At 48.4% G+C, this 17347-nt stretch overlaps 1 protein-coding gene across 2 annotated transcripts in view; it reads right to left on the reverse strand.

The window, feature by feature from the left end:
• SDC1 (syndecan 1) overlaps positions 1-13341 on the reverse strand; it is a 33319-nt gene extending 19978 nt beyond the window's left edge. Inside the window, exons 1-3 of one of the 2 annotated variants that reach the window (XM_066234443.1) lie at positions 13193-13341; positions 4016-4172; positions 3166-3444 (exon numbers count right to left, since the gene is read on the reverse strand). In XM_066234443.1, the coding sequence (XP_066090540.1) occupies positions 3166-3231 (66 nt within the window). In that variant the 5' untranslated portion in view covers positions 3232-3444; positions 4016-4172; positions 13193-13341. Of the gene's footprint in view, positions 1-3165; positions 3445-4015; positions 4326-13192 lie in introns of those variants that run through there. The other variant, XM_066234445.1, reaches the window with a different exon arrangement.
• Between the last annotated feature and the right edge of the window lie 4006 nt (positions 13342-17347).

A 17347-nucleotide genomic window follows, 5' to 3' on the forward strand; every position in this document is an offset into this window, starting at 1 on the left:
CCGATCTGGGTTAATGAGGTTTTATTGGAACCCACCATGAGCCACAGGTAGAGACTTAAACCGGCTCCACCCTCCCTGTGGAGCTGAAGCCAGAAGTGACATCAGCTCTGGAAGGCTCTGAGCCCAAGCAAAGGCAGTTAGCGCCTCCCCCAGCCCCCACCCACTCAGCCAGGACTGGGGAAGTGTCTCTACTAGCCCCCATAATTAAGGTGAAAAGGAATTTTATGCCTTTCAAGAAAGAGAAGAGAGAAAAACAGCAAATAACTATTCCAGAACAAGCCTTTTTTTTTTTTTTTTTGCATTGCAGAAGCAAAAGACCACAGGAAATACACACACACACACACACACACACACACTACAGAAACCTTTTTAGACAAACCTGTTCTCTTCCCTTGGGAGTGGTTTTGAGCAGCCTCCAGCGCTAGCAGCCATCCCTTGCCCATTCAAAGTCAGGTGCCCAAGGATCACACCCTACCTCACCAGTCCTGGGGCAGGGGCAGGGGTTCTGACCTGCGTCACTCTGGGGCCAAAGTGAATCCCTGGAGACAGATCTGTGCGACCCACGGACATCTCCTCCCACCGTAGGCAAATCCCACCACCTCGTTTCTTTTAGGAAGTGGGGAGAGAGCTCTGTAAAGGTATTTTATGGCACTTTATATACCCCCACTTTTAACCAAACCTGGAGACGGAGAGGGCAGGGCTAGGAAAGAGAAAACAAACTAAACTTAACTTTTTAAAAAAGAAAGAATAAAAACACCTAAGCTCCAAGCCACAGTCTTACCCCAAAGCTTCATGTTTTCAGGCTCAGCTCAATCACCCCCATCAGGAAGCTCTCGCACCAGCTCAGCTCTAAGAAGTCTCCTTCCCTCCCTCCTTTCCCCCTTGAGACTCAACTGGCCCCTGAGCCTTGTGTCTCTATAGCATGTCAAAGTTTTTAAGAGAGAAAAGAATAATGCCCCATATTGCTGCATTTGCCCCTTCCCAATGCACAAGAACTCTGGGGAATGGGGTCCACAGAGAATCTCAAATCCCATCTGCCTCTCCCTGTTAAAAGTCACTCTGGGCCCCGGCCAGACAGCTCAGTTGGTTACAGTGTCATCCAGCTATGAAAAATCTTGTGGGTTTGATTCCTGGTCCTGGCACATACAGGAACAGATGGATATTTCCATCTATCTCTCCCTCTCTTTCTTTCTCTCTGAAAATTAATGAATAATATTTTTAGAAAGTCACTATGGGATCTGAGCTCATAGGCATGCCAGCCTCTCCCAAGGCTGTCAAAGAAACCACCACTCCTCCCTGATTGTGGTTGAAAACAGGCGGAGAACCCCACCTCCGCAACTCTGCCCAGGCCCCATTTTGGACCTGGAGACAGTAGTGCAGCCAGGTAAGGGCAGGTAGGCAAGGGAAGTAGCCAAGCGCCTCCACTCTCCTAAAGAACATTAACTATGATTCAAGGCGCAAGCTGAGTCCCACAGAAGTCACAACCCTAGTGCAAAGACAGACATCAAATTCTTAGACCTGAAAGCCAGGACTGCATTGAAGACCCCGCTCAGAAATCCTGTCTGTCCCCACGGCTCGCCAAATAGGGCAGCCGGCACACACCCCAACTCATCAGCAACTCAAGAGGCACCAGGGACCCACTCCTGGACATGCACAACAGTCAACTGGGAAGCAGGGAGGGCACTTCACAAATCTGCCTGGACAACACCTTACCTGGGCCAGGCTGTAAAATACCTAAAGTTCTCAATAACTGGGGGCTCCTATTATTTTAGTGGGACGAGCTTTCAGAGGGTCGGCGTGGCTGAGAGACTAGTCCAGGTTCCACATTACCAGTGGAGGACCCACCCCCGGCCGGCGTTCCTTCCTTCCCTGCCCACGTGCCTCCCTGTGCCAGAGCCCGGGAAGTCGACCCGTCCAGATGTGGTAGCCAGAGACAGCCACTTCCGGAAGGGAAAGACCCCCTCGCTCCGCACCTCCACTCTCCATCCCAGGGGATGGCCGACCCGATCGGCGGAGGGGATCTCGGGACTCCAGCACAGGGTGTGAGGGCTGTAGGGGTGGCCATGGGCACCCGGCAGCCAGCGCTGACACCTGGCGGCGGCCCGGGTCCCAGCCCACCTCAAGGCCGGCACTGCGGGGCGGTTCCCAAGAATGGGTTACAGGGGCCGAGAACAAAGCGCCCCCATTGGGGGAGGCGGGTTAGCTGCCTGCGGCCAGAGCGGGAGATTACTTTCTGGGGACCCTTGAGATACTCTTTGTCAGCCAGGTCCCTCTTTTAAGGGGACCCACCCATCATCAATGGTGGATGCTGGAGTCCTACCCAAAGGCCTCCCCCAGCCTCGGGCTCCACATTTGTCCCTATTTCCCTGGGCGGGCCAAGGGACCCGCCTTCCCGACGCGCCGCCGCAGCACAAAGCCGGGCCGGGGGAGGGGAAGGACCATTCCGGGTCTACTCCCGTGGAAGCCGCGCGCCCACCAGGCCGTCCCCAGCGCGGGCACGCGCCCCTTCGCGGGCAGCACAACTTCCACCCAGAAGTTGGGTTCCTGCGGCTCTCTAGAGCTCTGGGGCCAACTTCCCGGAACCTCCTGCTGCCAGCTCGGCCTGACTCCCCGCAGACAGCGGAACGAGCTTTCCACCCGCCGGCCCGCGTCCCCACGCAGCCCTGGTTCCCGCTCCCGCGCGGGCTCCACTACGCCCAAACTTGCCTCCGCGGAAGGGGCCGAGCGCCCAGTCTCGGCGGGTCTGGTTTGAATTAGGGTCTGCGGGAGGGGCGTTGTGGCCGCGGTCACTGCATCCTCCCGGGTCATCGGAGGGGGGGCTGGCCACCGCGGGTGGGAACTGGCGACCCCGCGTGCCGTCGGAATCTGGCGGGCTCCGACTCCTGTGGAGCCCTTTTACAAAATTGAGCGGAGGGCCCCAGCGCAGGTTCCGTTCCACGGGGCAACCGAGCCCTCAGCCCAGTAGTGCAGGACCCACGCGGCCTCCACCGATGGCAGAGGCAACGGGGGCGACAGCCCGGGTTTCGGGGCTCACCGGCGCGGAGCTAGCGCGGGAAGAAGGGAAGTCTTCAGTTCCCCTCCCCCTCCACGTGCAGCCGCTGGCATCTGCGGGAATGCAAACCCCGGCTTCCCGCCGCCTCCCCGCCCGGCGCTGACCACACTCACCAGGAGGACCGGCTGCAGGCGCAGCGCCAGCGCGCAGAGCCAGATCCAGAGTGCCGCGCTCCTCATTCTGCCCGGACCGGCGGCGGGGGCGCGGCGGGCTTCGCGGGGCTCGGGAAGGCACCGCTGGGTGCACTGCGCTGGGATCCCTTTGGGCGATGCCCCGCGTGCGGCTGTCCTGGGCTAGGGCTGTGGTGTCTGCCGGCTGCAGTCCGCTCTCTATCGCTGGTTTCCCTCCGACTCAGCTCTGCTCCCGCCAGCACCTCTCCCGCCGCGCTCCGCCTTGTAATAAACCCACAGGCCCTAAGCCGTTGCAAAAACTAGCCCCCCACCCCCAGCTCGCCAGGTCTCCTGGCCAGCCCTAGTCCCCACCCCCCAGAACCCCGCCCCCTAAGCTACCCAGCCCGGCCCCTTGGATCACCACACCCCCTGGAGCCCGGGCCCCGCCCCCGCACCGCGTGGGCAGAGCCTCGCCAGCCTCAGGAGCCGGAGACCCTGCAGGCAGTGGTTCCCGGCTTTTCAGCTCTGTCTTTCCCGCGTGATGGGGACCGGGGCGTACCCCTCTCCGCCCCAGCCTAGGGCATTGAGGCGCTGTCTGGAAGAGGGGTGGGAGGGGCAGTAGTTGGCCCTTGACTGTGGGCGCCAGTCTGCAGCGCCCTCTGGTAGTGGACACCGAGCGTCCTCCAGGTGCACTGGACTCCCAGGTCCCGGCGGGAACACTTTGGGCGGCTGTGCTGTGGGCCCCCGAAATGACAGGGCTTTAAACCAATAGTTCCTTCCCTTGCCTCTCCTCTACCTGCAGAGGGGCTCCCTACGCCCTTCCACCCCCAGCACAGGTTCCCCCTGCACTCACTCGCGTTCTGCCGGCACTTCACAGCGTGCTGAATCCTCGGGGCCTTACTTTAAACATTTGGACAAGCTCAGGAGGCGTAGTTGTTGTTTTGTTTTTTGTTTTTAAGTTTTCGGCGTCTTTCTATGGAAGACGATGCCCTTTCTCTTCATCCTGTGAGCTAAAAGGGAAAATAAATGGCTTTGTTTCCAGGTGATCTCTTCCAGCCTGCAGATCTAAGAAGTGCCCCTTAGATCCCTGCTCTTTTCTGATTCCATGAGCGACCTGGCCCTCCGTGTTGCCATCACCAATCAGGCACCTCAGTACAGAAAGCTATGAAAGATCACTGGTATGGTGCAAAAGGCTTGAGAGAAGAGGGAAGAACCGCCTGGCCCTGCCTGCAGTCTAATGGGTACAAGATATGGTGCCAAATGACCTATGGACCTGGACCTGGAGACCAAAGATGGCATCTTCCCCACCCATCCTCCCAGGAAGAGGATGGGCTGTCCTAGGTTGGCCTGAATTGGGAACCAGGGTCTCCTGAGGCTTCTTGGCTTCTTAGACAGCCTCCAGTGTTTCTCTTTAAACGCATTAAGCATTCCTGGGTCCTGGGTTAAGCAAATAGGGACAGGTGGCCTGGGCCCCTAAGTTTTCCCCCACCCACCTCGCAGCTTCCAGCATCCACGTCTCAAGCCACATCCCCATCCTAGCACTATCAGTGATGCCCCCCAAACAGCACTCCACCCTGTTTGCCCCTGTTCCTGAATACCTGTTTGACCTTAGGCAGCCTCCCTTTTTGGGTCTCACTTTCCCCTCTGTGTCCATGGGGGGGATGATAGATCCTCAGCAGGGTTCTTGGAGCCTGATGCCTCCGTTGATCGTATATATACGGTGACATCAGCCTACCTGCACTAGTGTGACCAGCCCTGTCTGCCCTGTCCTTGGGACTCGCCAGACCTTTGTAGATCTAACTAAAGGGTTAGTATCTGGCTGAGCAGGGAGCCTCCAGCCTCCCATCCGGGACACTAAGGCAGGGCCAGTATCCTGATTTGTATTCCCAACACAGGTTGTTAAATAGTTTCGATATTATTCCTGGTAAATCACTAACTGCCTTGAATGTTGCTTCCTTTTCCTGGAAGGCAGGGCTGGTGTCTCCTCCCCTCATTTCTCATTCTTCCCCAGGACACACTGGCTTCACTCTGGGAGAAATGCAGGAGGTCACCCCTGGGGCGGCACCTGGAGGGGACGGGGTAGGAAGAGGCCAGCAGTTGTGGGGAACAGGGGGCTGGGCGCAGGTGCCTCTCTGATGCACCTAACTGCATGTGTTCTCTGGGCAAGACATCTATCAGAGCTTAAAATGTTCTTATCCTTTAACTCAGGAATTATGCTTCAGTGAATTTAGTCTCCAGAAGTTTTCCCACTGGTCTCCAAAAAGGCATATTTAAATGTTCATCAAACCTGACCTGTGGTGACACAGTGGATAGAGCTTCCACCTGGAACGCTGAGGTCACTGGTTTGAAACCCCGGGCTTGCCCCATCAAGGAACATGTGAGAAGCAACTACTGTGAGCTGAGGCTCCCCACTCTACCCCCCTTTCTCTCTCTCTCTCAAATAAATAAATAAAATCTTTTAAAAAAATAATAAGTGCCTGACCTGTGATGGCGCAGTGGGATAAGGCGTTGACCTGGGACACTGAGGTTGCCTGTTCGATGCCCTGGGCTTGCCTGGTCAAGGCACATATGGGAGTTGACGCTTCCTGCTCCTCCCCTTTCTCTCTCTCTCTCTCTCTCTCTCTCTCTCCTCTCTGAAAATTGAATAAATAAAATCTTAAAAAAAAACAAAAAACCTTTAAAAAAATAATAAGTGTTCATCAAAAAAGGAAAAGTGAAATCAATGTGTTTCCACACTGTGTTCTTAAAGCAAATGGGAAGTTATGGGAAGTCCTGACATGAAATGCTTTTCTTTCTTTTTTTTTTTTAATTTATTGAATGATTTTTTTAGACAGAGGAAGGGAAAGAGAGAGAAAGAGACAGAAACATCCATCTGTCCCTGTATGTACCCCGACCAGGGATTGAACCCACAACCTCTGTGCAAAAGGAGGATGTCCCAACCACCGAGCTATTGGGCCAGGGTGAACTGTTTTCCAAAACCTATTTTTAGGTAAAAAGGAACAAGTTAAAGAGTGATCTATATATAATATGGTCAAATTTTTCTTAAAAAAATGTATGTGTAATGTACATAGCTTCTATATATACTATAAAAGGTCTAGGGCAGGAAAATACAATGAGGACAGTGAAGGAGTGTTTCAGTTTTACTTAAGTGTTCATAATGAAAATATAGAACTTGTTTAATTTTTAAATTGGAAGTTATTTTCTGAATCACTGAAGATGCTTTCAACCTAAAGTAACAGCTTCCCTTCAAACAGTTTGAATAATAGGACAATTATTCCATGTCTGGGTACCTGCATTATCCATGATACCACAAAAGCTTCCACAACGCTGGAATTGAAGCCCCTCCCACCTTTCAACTCTGCATCCACCTGTTGCTCCATCATCCTCAAGATGATGGCAAAGATGGCAACATTGTTTCCAGCCATGACAGCCAACAGAGCCATGTCCAGAAACAAGGCCACCTTCTCCTAGTGTCATTTTTAGGGAGTAAGGGAATACTTCCCTGAAGAACACCCCTACACACACACATGCATGCAGTCCTGAATGTGGGGGAGCCAATGCCATATCCACTAAATATTTTGACTTCTTTTTTTAAAATATTTTATTTATTGACTTAAGAGAGAGAGAGAAAAGTAAGGGGGAGGAGCAGAGAGCATCAAATCATAGGTGCTTCCTGTATGTGCCTTGACCGGGCAAGCCCAGAATTTCAAATTGGCAACTTCGGCATTCCAGGTCAATGCATTCTCCACTGTGCCATCACAGGTTAGGCAGTATTTTCACTTCTTCTTCTTTTTTTTTTTTTTTCCTTTTCAGAGACAGAGAGAGAGTCAGAGAGAGGGATAGTAAGGGACAGACACGAACGAAGAGAGATGAGAAGCATCAATCATTGGTTTTTGTTGTTCATTGATTGCTTTCTCATATGTGCCTTGAGCGCGGGCCTTCAGCAGACTGAGTAACTCCTTGCTCGAGCCAGCGACCTTGGGTCCAAGCTGATAAGCCTTGCTCAAATCAGATGAGCCCGTGCTTAAGCTGGCGACCTTGGGGCCTCGAACCTGGGTCTTCCGTATCCCAGTCCGATGCTCTGTCCACTGCGCCACCACCTGGTCAGGCATATTTTCACTTCTTAAAGAGTAGAAGATGCATTTAAGGGCATTCTACTTCAATATGGTACAGAACAACTATAGTATTTTTATTGAACTTTTTCCCATCATGAAGCATTTTAGAAGACAGTTATTGGCCCTGGCTAGTTAGCTCAGTTGGTTAAAGCATAGCCCTGTTATAGGTTGTGGGAGTTCGATCCCCCATCAGGGCATATACAAGAATAGACCAATGGCCTGACTGGTGATGGTGCTGAGATTGCTGGTTTGAAACCACGAGGTCACCAGTGGCCAGTTTGAGCCCAAAGGTCGCTGATGTGAAAAGTCCAAAGTTGCTGGCTTGAGCCCAAAGGTCACTGGCTTGAGAAAGGTAGTGGTGGTGGAGTCACTGGCTCCGCTTGAACCAGAGGTTTGATCCCCAGCTCAGGCACGTACAAAAAGCAATCAATGCACAACTAAAGTGAAAGCAACTGCTAGTTAAGGCTTCATCCTCTCTCTCTCTCTACCTCTGTCTCGTTCTCTCAAAAAAAATCAACCAATGAATGCATAAATAGAACAAATTGATCTTTCTCCCTTCTTTTCTCTTTAAAATCAATAATAAATAAATAAAGACTAAGCTCTTTTTTTTTTTTTTTTTTTTTTTTTGTATTTTTCTGAAGCTGGAAACAGGGAGAGACAGACAGACCTCCCGCATGCGCCTGACCGGGATCCACCCGGCACGCCCACCAGGGGCGACGCTCTGCCCACCAGGGGGCGATGCTCTGCCCCTCTGGGGCGTCGCTCTGCCCCGACCAGAGCCACTCTAGCGCCTGGGGCAGAGGCCAAGGAGCCATCCCCAGCGCCCGGGCCATCTTTGCTCCAATGGAGCCTTGGCTGCGGAAGGGGAAGAGAGAGACAGAGAGGAAGGAGGGGGGGGGGTGGAGAAGCAAATGGGCGCTTCTCCTGTGTGCCCTGGCCGGGAATCGAACCCGGGTCCCCCGCACGCCAGGCAGACGCTCTACCGCTGAGCCAACCGGCCAGGGCCTCTGGTTTTTTTTTAAAGACAGTTGTTTCATTGCGAACCATTTCAAAAATATAATAAAGAATAATGTTGCTTGCCTGACCAGGCGGTGGCACAGTGGATAGAGCATCGGACTGGGACATGGGGGACCCAGATTCAAAAACCTGAGGTTGCCAGCTTGAGCACAGGCTCATCTGGTTTAAGCAAGGCTCACCAGCTTGAGCCCAAGGTTGCTGGGCTTGAGCAAGGGGTCACTCACTCTGTTGTAGCCCCCTGGTCAAGGCACATATGAGAAAGCAATCAATGAACAACTAAGGTGCTGCACCGAAGAATTGATGTTTCTCATCTCTCTCCCTTCCTCTCTGTCTGTCCCTATCTGTCCCTTTCTCTGTCTCTATCTCTGTCACACACACACACACACACACACACACACAAAGAATAATGTTATTCAAAAAAATTAAAAATAGAATTATCATATGATCTAGCTTCTGAGTACTCAGCTTCTGGGTGTATACTCAAAAGAATGAAAAGCAGGGACTCAAATAGATGTTTGTAAACCCAGTTTCATAACAGCTCTATTTACAATCACCAAAAGGTGCAAACAATGACAATCCAAGTGTCCAGTGACAAATGAATGGATAAACAAAACGTGGTATATATATATACAATAGGGTACTATACAGTCCTAAAAGGAAGGAAGTCCTGTGTCACACATGCTACAACCCTGATGAACCCCGAAGACTTGAAGCTGAGTGAAATAAGGCCACCTCAAAAGCACAAACACCATCTGATTCCACTTCTGTGAGGTTAGAAGTCATTTAACTCAGAGACAGAAAATAGCAGCAAGGTGGTTGTTAGAGATTGGAAGGACGGAGGAATGAGGCATCATTGTTTAATGAATATGGAGTTTTATTGTGGGAAGAGGAAAATGGTTCTGGATATAGATGATGGTGCTTTATCCACAGCATGTGAATGTACTTCATGCCACTGAACTGTACACTTAAATGGTTACAATGGTAAATTTTATGTAAAGCATATTTTACGAAAATTTTAAAAAACCTCAATATCTAAAAAAATAAAATAATGAACAACTGTGCACTAATACCCAGTTTATCAAATCTTAATAGGTCTTCTTTGCTTTTCTTCTTATTTTTTTTATGAAATATAACATTAAAGATTCAATGGAGTCTCTAAATTTATGTTTTGAGATATAGTCATGTTGATACATGTGGCTCTGGGTCATTTAATTGCTGCTGAATAATTCATTACATGCATATACCATGATTTATTCATCCCTGGACATTTGGTTGTTTCCAGTTTTTCCATATTACGTACAATGCTGCAGTCAATTCTGTACTTTCCTCCAGGAGTGGCTAGAGCTCCCAGGTTTTAGGTACAAATATCTTCATCTTTCTTAGGCATAGCTCTAAGCAATTTCTCTAAACACATTACTTTCCAAAGGGCTTATAGCAACTTACACTCCCAGCAAGAGTTGTGAGAGTTCGCATTTTTCTGCATCCTCTATGACTTGGCATTTGTTGGACCTTTTATATTTTGCCAATCTGATGCAATGAGGTAAAATGATATCTCATTGTCATTTGATTTTGAATGGCTCTCCCTTTATGAAACATTTTGCTGAAGCCTTTTGTTGCGAACTGCTTGGGCAGGCACTACTGGTTGCTTCCCACATCTGTTTTCCTCGCCTTTTTTCAATGTAAGAACTCCTAAACTTCAACTGGGCTCATGGCCACATGCAGTAAATATGACCTTTCCCAGCATCCCTTCCAGCTATGTGAAGGCACATCATCAGGGTTGTGTCAATGGAAAAAGAGCAGAATTGGTATATGTACCATCAGAAAAGTGGCAAAGGAAAGGAGGCATGCCTTTCCCCTTTCCTTTTCTCTTTCCTTCTGGCTGGAATGCAGCCCGAGCAGTCACCTTGGACCATGACGTGTTCTTGGGAACAGAGGCCACACATGACAGAGGAACAGGTTAGAAGGAGCGTGGGTCTCTGGCCCATGAAGCACCACACCAGCCCTGGACTACCCACCAGATATGCAGAAATAGACTTCTGCTTTGTTTCACACACTATTAGCCTGAGTTTTCTACCCCTTGCCAGCAAATCTAATCCTAACATTACACTATCAATTTGGCATTCTACACATGACCAATGGGGTGCCCAGGGAGGAGGGAGAGAAATATCTCTGCAGATGCCATCAATAAATGCCTGTGCGTAGGAGATGACCCAGCCAGTTTCCCAGTCCTGGACTGCCTGTTAAATTCTGGATTTGACTCAAGGCACCTGACAACCTCTGTCCCAAAAAGAAATGTAGACAATACAATGGCCATTGACCCGATACACAAAGATAGTAGGTTCAATCGCCTGGTCACATACAAGAACAGATTGATGTTTCTGTCTGTCTCTCTGTCTCTCTGTCTCTCTCTCTCCCTCCCTCCTTCTCTTTTTAAAATTAATAAATTAATAACATTTTAAAATACAATCAATATAAAACCAAGTAGTGCCTGTCACACCAGCTGGAATACTGGCAACTGAAGGGAACAATTGATTCAGAATTGCAAAGAAAAGTTTTCAAAAGATTTCAGGGATGAGAGCAGGGCTCGAGGTGAAGAGAAGCCATTGGATCCTGTCCTTACATGAAAATGATTTGGGCAACGTGTCTGTTTCCCGTGGCTGCTAGGACAAAGTACTTACTATAGATTCGGTGACTTCAAATGTGGATGAAAATGGGCCACAATATAAACCCAAGTTCAGGGGAGGCCTGCATGGTGAGCCTTACAAACTCAGAGACCAAAAGGGGCCACATAGGAGGTCGGAACATTAAAATTCCTAACTAAAGGTGGGTCATGGCTGGTAGTGACCCAGTATTGTAGCTCCCTTGACAAAGGTCAATCCTTTTTTTATTATTATTTTTTATTGATTTTAGGGAAAGAGGCAGGGACAGAGACAAAATCATCAATCTGTTTCTGTATATGCCCTGAATGGGGATCAAACCCACCTCTGTGGATCAGGATGACTCCCTAATCACAGAACTACTTGCCAGGTAATCTTGTTGTTTTTTAATTAAAAAAAAGTTATTGAGGAAGAGAGAGAGAGAGAGAGAGAGAGAGAGAGAGAGAGAGAGAGAGAAACATCAACGTGTTCCACTTTTCTATGCATTTATTAGCTGACTCTTGTACGTGCCCCTCCCAGAAGCTGAACTAGCAACTTTGATGCACCAGGACAATGCTCCAACCAATTAGGCCACCCGGCCAGGATGACAAAGTTCAATCTTTACCTTAAGCACGCCTATTCTCTTTCTGCATTGAAGATGACATACCTTTGTTGCTTTGGTTTTTGTTTTTAATATTTTACTTTTTTAATAGACTTTGGGTGAGGGGAGAGAGAGAGAAATGTCGACCTGCTGTTCCACACATTTATGCATTCAGTGGTTGATTCTTGCATGTGCCCAGACAGGGGATCAAACCCACAAACTTGACATATGGGGATGACGCTCTAACCAACTAAACTAACTGGCCAGGATGAAGGTAACAGACCTCTGCAATGTCAGAGTACTCTCCTTTTCCAGACCTCTCGGGGCACACCCACTGCACCAAAACAGGAGACCACAGAATCCCCCACGGTTAACTTGTTCCTCGATGCCATCTCCACGTGCCGTAACTGATAATGATTAACTATCCTGTTCTCAACCATGTAAAAGAAGTATGTGTTTCTACATTTTACTGTTTATCCAATCCCAGAGATTTTCCCACTTTGCTCTCCCTCACCCCCTTAATCTACCACCGATTGATTTCATGTAACACCCACCCCATTTCCCCTCCTTTGATTCTGATGGATTAAAAGAGCTACAAAACTGCCATTTCTGGGAGCATTTTCTCAATCCATTGAGATTTTGCTCTTGGCAATTGGCAGTTTGGCTCAGATAAACTCATAAAACTTTTTTATAGGTTTGAAGATTTCTTACACAAACAAAAAAATAACAAAGATCTAGTCTCTTACTGTTCTGGAAGCCAGAATTCCCAGATCTGTTACACAGGGTTGAAATCAAGGTATCAGCAGGGATGCATGATCTCCAGAGGCCATAAGAGAGATCCTGTTGCTTAGCTGTTACAATTTCTGGTGGCTGCCAGCATTCCTTGGCTTGTGGCAGCATCCTACCTACCTTCAGTGCCAACATATTCAAATCTCTTTCCGTGTCATCTTCACATTGCCTTGTCTCCGGTGTAATAAAACCTCCCTCTGCCTCCCTCTTATAAGGATACAGGTGATTGCATTTAGGGTCCACCAGTATAATCTGGGATAATTTCCCCATCTAAAACTGCTTAAAGGAATTACATCTACAAATCTGCAAAGATGCCTTTTCCCTTATCTCCTTTTTATTCTTTTGCCTTAGAAAGTAATAGACACAAATTCCAGGAATGTGGACATGGCCACTTTGGAGACCATTCTTTAACCAACCACAAGCGGACAGAGAGAGGCTGTTCCAGGGGGAAACCCAGAACAAGCCAGGAAGCAAGAAAGAGCTTCAGAATATTCAGGAGCTGGAGGGAGCATAAGTGCACAGGCTAGAGCAAGGAGGTCACAGGTTGACAGCCAGGATAGCTTTGTGTGCCACTGATGGCGGGCCTAGGCAAGAGGAATCACTGACCTTTCAGAGCAGGGTAGGGACTCAAGACTTTTCTGCCTGCTATTAAGATCCTCTGGCACAGCAGGGAGGAGGACTGCAGGTGGGATAGAGGGAAGGCCAGCAGAGAGAAAGGACCACGCCCACCGTGGGGGGTGCAGTGAAGATGGGCAGGTGGGGGGAGGGGCAGGATTGAAAGCTACGGAAGAGGTAGAACGTGACGGCTCCGAGCTGAAGGAGGGAGAGGAAGTGAGAGATTTTGAAAATCAGTGGTAGTAGGATCTTTCCACCTGGTTCCTGTTCCTAGCCAGCGTCAGAGAAGCCGAGTCCGTGGTGCTGCGGCTGCCGGGCCTGGGGCCGTGCTGAGCTCCGAAGTCTTCGCTTCACTCCCCCTGTGGCTTGAGACTCAGTTCTGGGCCATCTCCGGAGCCACCTTGGTTGGAAGCTTGGACCGGAAGCTAGCTCTCCCGCAGGCAGGTGTGCCAGTGCCAGCCACACCCTCCCAGGTGTAGTCAGGCTGATTCACCCTGAGCCACTACCTAGGGTGGGGCAGCTTGGCTCTGGCCGCTGACCGCGTGTTTGAGAAGCCTCAGACTCTCTGTGACTCCACACCCTGTTGGGGAGGGGTGCTGATTCATGGCTCTTCAGGCATTGGTAGCAGGGGAGCTGCAGGCCAGTTCTCTCTCACCCATGGCAGTGGCACCCTCTCAGTTAGCTATCGTATGCAGTTTTCTCTTGCAAATTCTTAGCGCTTCCTTAGCTGTGTGACCTTGAGCAAGTAACCTAACCTCTCTGTGCTTTAATTTGTTCCTCTATGCATTGGCAAAATCCTGGAACCTACCTCAAAAAGTTTATTATTCAATAAGCACGGTGCAAGGCTTACACTGGTGCTACCTGTATGTTAGTGTTGTGACCATGGGACTGGGCGAGGCAGAGACTTGGTGCTCAGCTTTAACAGCCCTCTCCCCAGGCAACCTGGGACAAGTTCTTCAAGCATTCTGAACTCAGACAGTGGAGATGAAATGAAACCATGCAAAACACTGAGCACTTTTCCTGCCATCAGAACAGGTAAATAGAAACAATCCTTAGAGAAGTCAGGCACTCTCAAGCCCCCCAGGGAAGACCCTGGAGTGGACACTGAAGGACTCCTGAGCTCACAACAGTCAGGCTAGAAAAAGCATGGTGTCATGCAGGAGCAGGTTTCTGTGTGTGGCACATGTGCACATGTGCGTGTGGTGTGCGCGCACGGGCGCGCGCGCGCACACACACACACACACACAGTTGAACCTGACCTCCAGCCCCATGATACATATGCAAATTCACTCTACAACTAGGTGACTCGCATTCCATTCCCAAGACTGTATTTGGCCAAGGTTGCAAACTGACAGCCGCCAGGGCTGCACTTGGCCTGCAGACATCTACCCTTTAAAAAGATTTCCATGAGGGAATTGCACATAAGAAGCCAGATTTCTAATTTTCTAGCAGAATTGTTGTAAAGTAGCATACCTTAATTCTGCAGGTTTATGTAGAGACACCAAGGCAAGATACAGAAGAATTTTTAGGAGGAGATTTATTAATAAACTGGCCGCATATGACTTACATGGGGTATAGCTGACTCAAATCGTTTGTGTGCAAAATAGCCCTGAAGCTAGTTATATAGACCTGATCACATATAGGTTAGGGGAAAAGGAGGAGCATGACACAATAATCAATCATTAACAAGTTTACAACATTCGTCTATAGGATCTATAAAAAACATTCCTACCTATTAAAACTTACAAGGTAACACAATAGTGATGTCGTTTTACATATCAAAGACATTTACAAATCTTCTAGTGTCTACCTCCCATTTCTTTGTCTAGAGCAGGGGTCCCCAAACTACGGCCTGCAGGCCACATGCGGCCCCCTGAGGCCATTTATCCAACCGGTGCTGCACTTCTGAAAGGGGCACCTCTTTCATTGGTGGTCAGTGAGAGGAGCATAGTTCCCATTTAAATGCTGGTCAGTTTGTTGATTTAAATTTACTTGTTCTTTATTTTAAATATTGTATTTGTTCCCATTTTGTTTTTTTTACTTTAAAATAAGATATGTGCAGTGTGCATAGGGATTTGTTCATAGTTTTTTTTATAGTCCGGCCATCCAATGGTCTGAGGGACAGTGAACTGGCCCCCTGTGTAAAAAGTTTCGGGACCCCTGATCTAGAGGTATGTGTTACTCTCAGGATTCCAGGAAGGGAGGAAGAGTTAAAATCAGTTTAAGATATGTAAATATTGTCTCTTATTGAAAGGAAAAGGAAGTTCTTCAGATAACCTTTATTCTTTCATAGAACTAGAGTTAAACTAGATGACCCAGTCATTCTTGTAAGCTAGGAAGCTCCCACATCCTTCTCCCTCCACTCTCTAAAGAAAGGAGGGGGTAAGAAGCCTGACTTTTCCTCTTTAAAATGGTGTTGCCAATACTAAGTTTTACAGTTCCTTGGTACCTTATCACATTCCCCACTGGTTCTATATCCTGAGTCAAATCCTTGACTCATTTTAAAGAGGTGCATGAGGCCGTTGAGTAGGAATATCAGCCTATAACATGCAACAGATATTTAACAGGTAGACTTGATGTTTTTATTAATAGTAATACAATGGTGCCTTGAGATACGAGTTTAATTCGTTCTGTAACCGAGCTCATAAGTCAGTCAACTCGTATATCAAACAAAGTTTCCCATTTAAAATAACTGAAATAGATTTAATCTGTTCCAGCCCTGTGAAACATCCCCAAACCATCCTAAATTATTAAAAAAAAAAGGCCCTGGCCGGTTGGCTCAGCGGTAGAGCATCGGCCTGGCGTGCGGGGGACCCGGGTTTGATTCCCGGCCAGGGCACATAGGAGAAGCGTCCATTTGCTTCTCCACCCCCACCCCCTCCTTCCTCTCTGTCTCTCTCTTCCCCTCCCGCAGCCAAGGCTCCATTGGAGCAAAGATGGCCCGGGCGCTGGGGATGGCTCCTTGGCCTCTGCCCCAGGCGCTAGAGTGGCTCTGGTCTCGGCAGAGCGACGCCCCGGAGGGGCAGAGCATCACCCCCTGGTGGGCAGAGCGTAGCCCCTGGTGGGCGTGCCAGGTGGATCCTGGTCGGGCGCATGCGGGAGTCTGTCTGACTGTCTCTCCCCGTTTCCAGCTTCAGAAAAATAAAAAATAAATAAAAAAAAGAAAATTATTAAAAAAAGACTTGTTTTTAATTAAGAAACACGCATGTATACTTTACCAATGCATAACAAAATATATGAAATAAAAGAAAAAAGTGTTATTTAGTACTGTATTCTCACCTTGGAGACAGACGAGTGTGGATAACGAAGGTGAATGGAGGAGGAGGAGGGAGGGAGGAAGGGATGCAGGCACTGTAGACACGTAAACTAAAACTGCACTTTCTTAACACTAAATGTAAACTAAAACTGCATTTTCTTTACTTTAAACAACACTAAAACTGCGGCAGCTTCCTGGATCATGACTCGTATATTGGAATTTCACTTGGATCTTGAACAAAAATATGGACCGAGTTGCAGCTCACATCTTTAAAAAATTTGTATGTTGGTCTGCTCGTATCTTAAGGCACCACTGTACAGTCTACTGAAGAAACAAATGCTACTGATTAATGTCTTACAACCTGCACAAACCTGCAGCTTATATAAACCCTTAATTTTTATAAACTTTCTTCCTTTTTCTTTCAAAAGTATTTCTATATTTTATACCTTTTATTATCGGAACCATACAATTCCTTTTTAGTCAGAACTCTTAATTTAAAAAATCTTAACCTTTAGTGACAACCAAGCTGGCAAGAAGTAATTTTTCTTTAAAGTATACTTCCTTTTGGAGATATCCTCCCTCTAAGTAGCTAGTATTCATAGGTTAAGTATAAGCACATATATATTTTCCATTTACCTTGTAGTTTCCCTTCTAGCAAAGGGACTTATACTTCCCTTCTGTATGACTCATAGCAGTACATGCATCAAACCTTAAGACAACTTGTTCTGGCTTTCCTTTTTCCTCAGTTTCCCTCCTTCCTCAAAGTCTAATTAAAAGAAGGTCCTCAGTGAGTTTCTTCAGGCATTAGCTGTACGTAGATCAACCAGCTTCCAGTTTGTGGCTGGAGCAGAGCATGCTGTCCTTCTCAGGGTCAACTTACAAGGGTTGGCGAAGTCGGTCTCTGCTGTCCACTAGGGTGTTTCTGCTGGGACTGCAGGCTTCAACCAGCTGTGGTGGACCCATGTGGTATGCCTTCTACCTTGGCAGCAGTAGGAGTGGTCAGGATCATGGTGTGTGGACCTGTCCACGTGGGAGTCAGTCTTTGGGTGATGTAGGTGGTCACAATGAAAGGGATGCTGAGCAGGTAGAGCAGGTCATTCAGCGCCAAGTTGACAACATAGACATATATGGAGGCTGAGGTACATAGGAAGCGGCA

Source organism: Saccopteryx bilineata, chromosome 6 (assembly GCF_036850765.1).
Source record: "Saccopteryx bilineata isolate mSacBil1 chromosome 6, mSacBil1_pri_phased_curated, whole genome shotgun sequence".
Lineage (NCBI taxonomy): Eukaryota > Metazoa > Chordata > Mammalia > Chiroptera > Emballonuridae > Saccopteryx > Saccopteryx bilineata.